General features: G+C 40.2%; 2 protein-coding genes and 1 long non-coding RNA gene across 3 annotated transcripts in view; 1 reads left to right on the plus strand and 2 right to left on the minus strand.

Moving 5' to 3' along the window:
- Positions 1-7500, plus strand: part of LOC138015882 (coiled-coil domain-containing protein 138-like) — a 54503-nt gene that overhangs the window by 14800 nt on the left and 32203 nt on the right. The gene's annotated exons all lie outside the window — the stretch shown is intronic.
- LOC138015832 (uncharacterized) lies at positions 1669-5586 on the minus strand. Its single transcript, XM_068862950.1, has one exon. The coding sequence runs from the start codon at positions 4690-4692 to the stop codon at positions 3070-3072; it is 1623 nt and encodes a 540-aa protein (XP_068719051.1). The 5' UTR covers positions 4693-5586; the 3' UTR covers positions 1669-3069.
- The window catches only part of LOC138015714 (uncharacterized), a 5681-nt gene continuing 5024 nt past the window's right edge, over positions 6844-7500 (minus strand). Inside the window, exon 3 of the long non-coding RNA XR_011125614.1 lies at positions 6844-7500. This exon is cut by the window's right edge and continues 1321 nt beyond it. This is a non-coding gene — a long non-coding RNA (uncharacterized lncRNA).

Here is a 7500-nt window from a genome sequence, read left to right on the forward strand (position 1 = left end):
GAAGAAAATGTCAATTCTAGGCTTTCGGAATTCCAAGTTTTCTAAAAGTGTACAGCTTTGCCCAAATAAAAAAGCCGGTTTCCATCTGTTCCTTGATATTAGGGACGTTTAGATGGAATACTCGTAGTATAGTGGATATCGCGCCTCTACTCATGTCCAATACACACGAACTAAGTCGGGTCGTTCAACGTTCAAGTCGACCCGTCTAACGGAAGTCAGGTCGTGATATGCGAAACGAACATAAACTAGATTCCCGGAAGTGGAGATTTCACTAATCTTCTTCTTAGTGTCTCTCGATGGATCATGTCGGATGGTGACGGGTCGTACGACCCGCCCGACAAGGCTCAAGACGACCCGACTATTTATATTTGATTTGTCACATAATAAGCCTCCAAATGCATAACTCTCTTGTAACCGAACAAGTAACGTGAACTTAACGACTAATGGGGTTTAAGTAATGTGAAGGTAATTTGAAATATGTCATAAACTGTTTATATAAATTATTGTATGATTCCTGAATAATTGGGTAATTCTCTTGTAATTTAGTAGGTAACTTAAAATGAACTATTACCAGGGTTGTAAGAAATGTCAAGGTGATTTCCCCCATGTGTGATAAATCTGTTCATCTTTATTTCGCAATTTAAATTTAAATATTGAATTGTTTGCTTCAACGGGCGATTGTCTTAAATCGTTTGCCTCGAAGGGCAATTGTTTTGAACTGTTTGCTTCGGCAGGCGATTTTGTGTCTTCATTGGGCGATTGAACTTTCCCGCGCGCTTGATTTGGCAGATAAATCAGGGACAGCGTCTCTGTACCTGGAAATGTCACGAAATCGTTCGTGACCTTGATCAATAGTTCCAGCGATTGATAGAATTGCATTTGATGTGATAGATCAGTTCGAAAAGAGCAATAAAAACTTACCCGCTGGTCGGCTATTGAACTCTCGAGGCAGGAACATAGGACCATGTGGACTGCGCACGCACAATTCAACAACTACCGCCGCTGATCTTATTATACTGCATCTTCAAAATCATCGCCACCCAACGAAAGTCAACGAAAGTCACATTTCAACGGATCGAGTGTTGAGCGCACGTGTATATATATATAGAGCCCAGGCCCCACAAGGAAAGTCGAGAATGGCAATAGATATTTTCCTTTTTACGCGGGGGCCAAAACCCAGCGGGGGCAATTATTACTGGGTTGCCGTATGGCAATCCCAGTCGGAAAATGGGTAGATTTTCCGTTTTTTTTTTTCCGTGTCGGTAAAAGTCTTGCCTGTCACTCCCCTGGTAAGTGGTGTCTTTGTGCATAGAGCCTTCTGCGCGTATTTTCTTACGATCGAGAGGGTAGTGGAAATGCGTAGATTTCTCTGGTGGACACAGGAGAATCATTAACTTAGCCTGCAATGGCGTCGAAAGTCATGTAACGCGAATGGCGTTTTAGTGGATCCTTAAATAAAATATACCCTTATGGAGCTCAATAATGGCAAGTCAGTTGGATAAACTAGGCAGGCGGTGAAAAACCAACACCTGGAATCTCAAAAGCGACGAGTAATGGACTTCGACAACACTCTATCGCCCGTGGAGCCGAAATCAAAGTGAGCTGTATTTCTAAAATAATATTTAACCAAGTGTGCTGTTATGTAGAACACTGAAACCAAATGGAAAATTCTCTGGTAATATATGGGTTCAACAAAGACTGAGAACGATTGAACGAATCGAACACCTTGCGTGGATCTGTGATCAACTCTGCACAGTCTTCAGGTAAAAAAAAAAAATAATTCGAAATGTAACAGCCAAGAATTATTTGAAAGAAAGCTTGTCGTGTATTTTGTGCTTCATTATTCAAGGAAAAGGTTCTAACTTCTTCGTGGAAACGGTTTGATCCTGAAATTTAGTTTGTTGCAATATTGCACATATTTGACACGATTGAGTTTCTTCTCTTCACGCACGTAATGAAATAGAAGGGGTTTTTGCCTCTAATAGCAAATATGTTGTTTGTTTCAAAAAATTGTTCGCTAGAAAAGGTGGCCTTTATGAATTCATCATGTTTTATGATATGCGAGCTTAACTGGATAGTTTTTATGGCAATAGTAAAGCATTTTCTTGTCAAAATGAGGTTAGAGTCTTTCTGGTGTGTTAACTTAATTAAATCGTGAGTTTGTATTTGCCGTCTGCCGCGTAACCTTGATTTCCACTCTCAAAATTATCTCCAGAACCTACTTTTTGCGTAGAATAAGCTTTTAGAATGATGTTCTTGTTTTGCATAAAGCAAGCTAACAAAATATGTACCTTGCTGAGTTCGCATTTGTTAGCGTTAATAGTATTTTCGGTCCGATGCTTCTGTTTTATGAAGGGTATATTGTTGTCGTCTCCCATCCAAACACTAACCCCGCTGGACAGGGTAAACTTCAGTGAACTTTGGTATTACAAAGCTATCAGATGCTCAGAGGGCACGCTTAAACTTGTGGTGAAAAGAAGTTGTGAGGGAACTTGAAAATTATCAACATGTCAACCCAGAAGCCAATGTTTCTCGCTTCTCCTATTTGTTATTCTTCAGAGACTGGAATGCTGTAGTTCAATACAACACAATTCAGTGCCTTCTGATTTTCTGTAACACGTACCACAGGCAACCCGGTGTATGCTTCACGGAAGCATCTCGTTAAGAAATGAACACAGAATAAAAATAAACGGCAACCCCGATGTACATAGTTTACGATATTTTCACATCCAAATGTCCCCATATTTATGAGCGATTTGTGGACTTTCAATCGATACTTCGAATCAACAATGCAGCTCCCCGATATAATTTTTTGATGTTGATCCTTAAAATGAAACTGCTAACTGACCAAATTCCCCCAAACCTTGCACTTTCCTAGTTTTCTCAGAACGGATCTTCACAGTTATGCCATCCATTTTTAGGCCGGATCCTCTTCCCTATCTTTATAAATGGCTTTCATACACCATTAAAGATGTTTTCTATGACAAATCGCTTTCCTCCTGGGACGCTCAAAACTCAGTCTTCCTGCATTGACGACTCTTAAAAAATAATTGAGCTTCTTCATCCTTCTTAAGTAAAAGGCATCTTGCAAGTGCCCTTATACTGATTTTCATTGACGTGTTCCTGTAAAATGTCTATTAAGTACCCGCTTGCCCATATTGCTAAGGCCACCGCATTGACAACTGCTACAAGCATATGCCGCCTCCATTTTTTCCGCCAAACAGCCATTACAGCCATATTTTGGTAGTGAGTCACGATCGCAAGAGACAAGCTGGTGAAGAACCACTCAATCACCACCGCAACCGCAGTTCTTGAAGCAACCGTTTTAAACAGATGTAAGGAGAGACGGGTTTTTAAGTAAATCCATTGATACAACAACCTGACACCGTTAACAGACACTATACCAGCTGATTCATACAACATGCTCATAATAGCGATATCAGCCATAAGTCTCTCACGGCGAGGAGTACGGAAATGCCCCCAAGGAGCTGATGATCTTTTCCAAATTACATGACAAGTGTGATCAATGAAAACCATCATACTTCGTTCAATTAGTTCTGCACCACCATGCACTATTCCTGTAATAGCTATGGATTTGAAACTGTGGAGATCCGCTTGCAGAATTCGAAACATTAGTGCTGAGCCGAAATATACAGGCGCTAGTAAGACAAATGAGTGTCCAGGGTGACTAATGTTCCACAGCCGCTGAACGGAAATCCTGGAAATAACTTTAAGAACAATTCCAACGAGCGGAGAGAAGATTGCGATGAGAAGTTGGCCTTGCTTGCTTTGTTTTTCATATGCGGGGTAAATGGAATAAAGTGCAATGAAAGCAAGAATGTAGCCAAAACAGCTCGGAAGAATTAGTTGGAAGAAAAAGGTGAACCGTTGTCTCCAGGAACAATCCCTCTGAAAATGCTTCGTTAAAAGATAAACTTGCCAAAATATGCTTATAAGAAAGAAAAGATTAAGTGGAATCGTCTGTAGTGTAAAGGGCTTCGTCAAAGGTATTTCTAACTCTTGCATACAGACGCGATAAAGTCCATGCACGCCAAACACAAAAAATGTCACCAGAAGCAGGTTTGTTCTAACCCCAATTAATTGATATGGGCGAAAAAGAAAATGTAAATTTAGAAAGAACCACATGTATAGAAAAGCACAACCTATGATCGTCGAGATTAAATTTATCCATTGTATTTGTTTGGGGATTGATTCTCTGGAACTAAAATGGCAGTTGAGAAACGTTTTGTAGCACAGATAAGCGAACAACGTAAATAATGAGCCAATGGGGATAGCAACAAGTGGTGAAATTGAAGCTCCAATGAACATTGATTTGCAGAGTGTATAACAAGCGGATGGTCTGAGTCGCTTCCAAGCCATTGCTCGATCTTCATCGTGCTGATTATCATCCTTTTCCTCATCCAATACACACGCGTTTGTTGCTCTTACTTCAATATGTCTGTACGGCTGCTTACCTGAAGATCGAACAGTGTCGGTTGTCTCGCTGTATTCCTGAAATATAAATTCATCCACAGGATAATAATACCATTCACGTCCTGTGCTAGCAATGGAATCGAAGCCAAAAGACCCTCCCGTGTATTTAGGTTCATCTGGATTGCATTGCTCTGTCACGCTTTGTGTAAAACTGACAACGATGTGACCAAACATCTCTGAGAGTGTGTTGGAGCTCATTCTGGGATAATTCAGTTATTGAATGGATGAATAGTATCTTTCACTTTAATATCTTTGGAGTACCTTCGAAACTCGACAAAATGCAAAAATGTATTACATCATTTTCTTTCATATGATAATACCTCGTGGAAACTGAAATGCAAGCAGTATGAAAATCTGTCAATTTAAGGGGGCTGGCACTTAAGACGAGATTTTTTTGAACATCGAGCAATAAAGCGCGCCAGCGGCCAAAAATCCCATAAGAGCTTGCGCGCATCTTACTTACAGATCAGGACTTGTACCGTCGGCCATATAGTGTCGCGGTGGAAGAGCTCATAGAAGTTGTGTTGAGTGCAAGCGATTAGCCAACCATTTTACACAGGTATTTCATTCAGTCACTTCGGAGAGATCTGTAAAGCTTTGAAAAACGTTTTGAAGCGGTGAATTTATCGTATTTAGTTTAACCTTCTTGCAAGGTTATAACCAGTACGCAAATTGTTCGAAAAGATCTTTCTGCCGTAAGATTTCGAGTTCTCCGACTCTGCTAATAAGAGATCCAGTCTAGAATTAGTGTGTCAAGACTTGCTTTTGGACTATCTTGAGACTGCAAACCTAGGATGAATTCTTATTATACTTCTATTAAAATAGTGTGAACAGTTCTTTTGTCATTGCCTTGTCTGTGACCGGTGATCTAATATTCGAGTTAGAGGTAGTCAAGTTGATGTGGAAGCAGCTTCTGTCACTTGCGTTACGGTCCAGTGAGGTTTCCTACAGATCGTTTTCGGACTGCTGTTGTCGTTACAGCTCGGTGTACTCTATCGCTAGACCTTGCAAAAGGTAATTTTGTCCTTTTTTTTTTTTGAAAGGTATTGAGTATTCGTGGATAGGTTCCTTTAGAGTTGATTTTCAGCTTATCTCCCGCACACTTCTTCCGTAAAAAGATTCGTGATACCCCCAGTGTTTAAGTGTTTCCTTTTCAGTTCCCCCTTTAAAATTACACATTACGATTGTGTTCAGCTTAGCTTCAATAATATTGTCAACTTTGCCACAAATGTTTCATTTTCCAATTCACTAGAGTTAAGTCTAGCTTATATCAAAGTTTAAAAAAAAAAGTTATTGAAGGTTTGATCTTTGTGAAGAATTGAAAAAAAAAAAAGAAAGAAACTAGTCCCAGCTGAGCCTCAGAGATTGTAAACAATGTCTTCATCAGTACTTACTTATAGTATATGTAAAAAACCTACAAGGAAGGAAGGATCTCGTCCCATAAATGATGTTAAAGGAAAAATGTCAAGCCTGTAGGAATGCCACTGTCCGCCTCTGATGTTCAGCGTCCAAATGCACAACTCCCCTGTACAAGCTAAAACATTTAAAGTCACTACCAAAGTCCACTTATGTCCAGGTTTGACCCTAATTAGATACACGCCCAATTTTGACATCCAACACGAAGTGTCCCTTTAAGTCTAAGCATTTGCTACCTATTTTCAACAATAAGGTAAGGGTAAAGGTCAGCATTATTTTTAGCTTTGGGTAAATGCAGCAGCTAATCTTCACTTAAAGAGTAGCATTTGGGGGACACTTTGTGACATAAATTGTCTATTCTGAGACACAAGTGATGTTGAAGTTGGCGAGAAGAGCAAGGGGACACTTCATGACGCTTATCGAAATCCGCGTGCATCTAATTAGGGTCAAACCTGGACATACAGTATCTCCCAAAGTCAGTAGATGATTTGTTCCCTAAAGCTAAGAAAACTTTTTTGGCTGTGTGGCCCTCATAGGCAGTTTAAGGTGCTGTGGTGCATGTTATGTAAGGTTGCACAGGCTGTCACCCAGTGTAAACAAAAGTGTTCCACAGCCCCAGTCTGCAAACAATTCTATTCAAAATCAAGTTGGTTGTGCCCCAGTGTCATGTGAACTGACGTCAAAGCGAACTCAGCGGAGGATTTGAAACAAACTTTAAAACTGCGCAAGGTAAAAAGTGGCTGAACTTAAAACAGAAGTTGAAAACATGGGTGCCTCAAATGAACAGCTCTGCCAGGAAATTCTTGAAGGCCAATTTGAAGGGGCAAACTTTCCTTCTTTTAACTCACATGGTAAAATTCTACCATACATATTCTACCTTACTAGTTGGTTTTTCAGTTTATTTGGATTGGTAACGAAAAGATGAACACAATTCAAGGATCTCCCCAAGCCCGCGAAACTGAAAACATGGCATACTCAGGGTTCTTGTTAAGAGCCGGTAACCGGTTATTTTTACCGGCTGTTCAAGTAAATGTTACCGGCTGTTTCACTGAAATATTTGCCGAAATTATCCAACGAATGTTCCTCTTTTAAAGGTGAAATCACATTGTGTTTATAGGAAAATATTGCTTTCCCCTTCCAACCAATCCTGTGAAGATATCTGGCACATGTTATCGCTTCAAAATTATACCATTTGTAAAAGCAATCCAGCTTGTTTTTCGCCAACTCATCCCTTGAAACGATGTCCGCCATGTTTCCTTTCCATTCCTCCCGCGGCCAGGGGAAACCCCCCATAATCCACTATTAAACGTTTACAACATGGCATATCCACACGTGGAAAACGACAGAAAGGTCTTTCGGAATTTGGTTTTCAACAATAGCGTCAGAAAAGCGTTGGTGAGTGAAAATCAATGAAATAGCATAAGCTACTTTCTTTTTGCTGAGTATTAAATTAATTTAGGAGCAGCTGGAACACGACAGCGATCGATACGAACGTCAAGTTAAGACTCGAGCTCGCTAGCCCGTGCAGGGGCAGGTAACAAGGTTACCTGCTATTTTTGGTTTTTTACCTCCTGTGCAAAAACTTAGCAA

This window comes from Montipora capricornis, chromosome 9, assembly GCF_036669925.1.
Source record: "Montipora capricornis isolate CH-2021 chromosome 9, ASM3666992v2, whole genome shotgun sequence".
In the NCBI taxonomy this organism is placed as follows: domain Eukaryota; kingdom Metazoa; phylum Cnidaria; class Anthozoa; order Scleractinia; family Acroporidae; genus Montipora; species Montipora capricornis.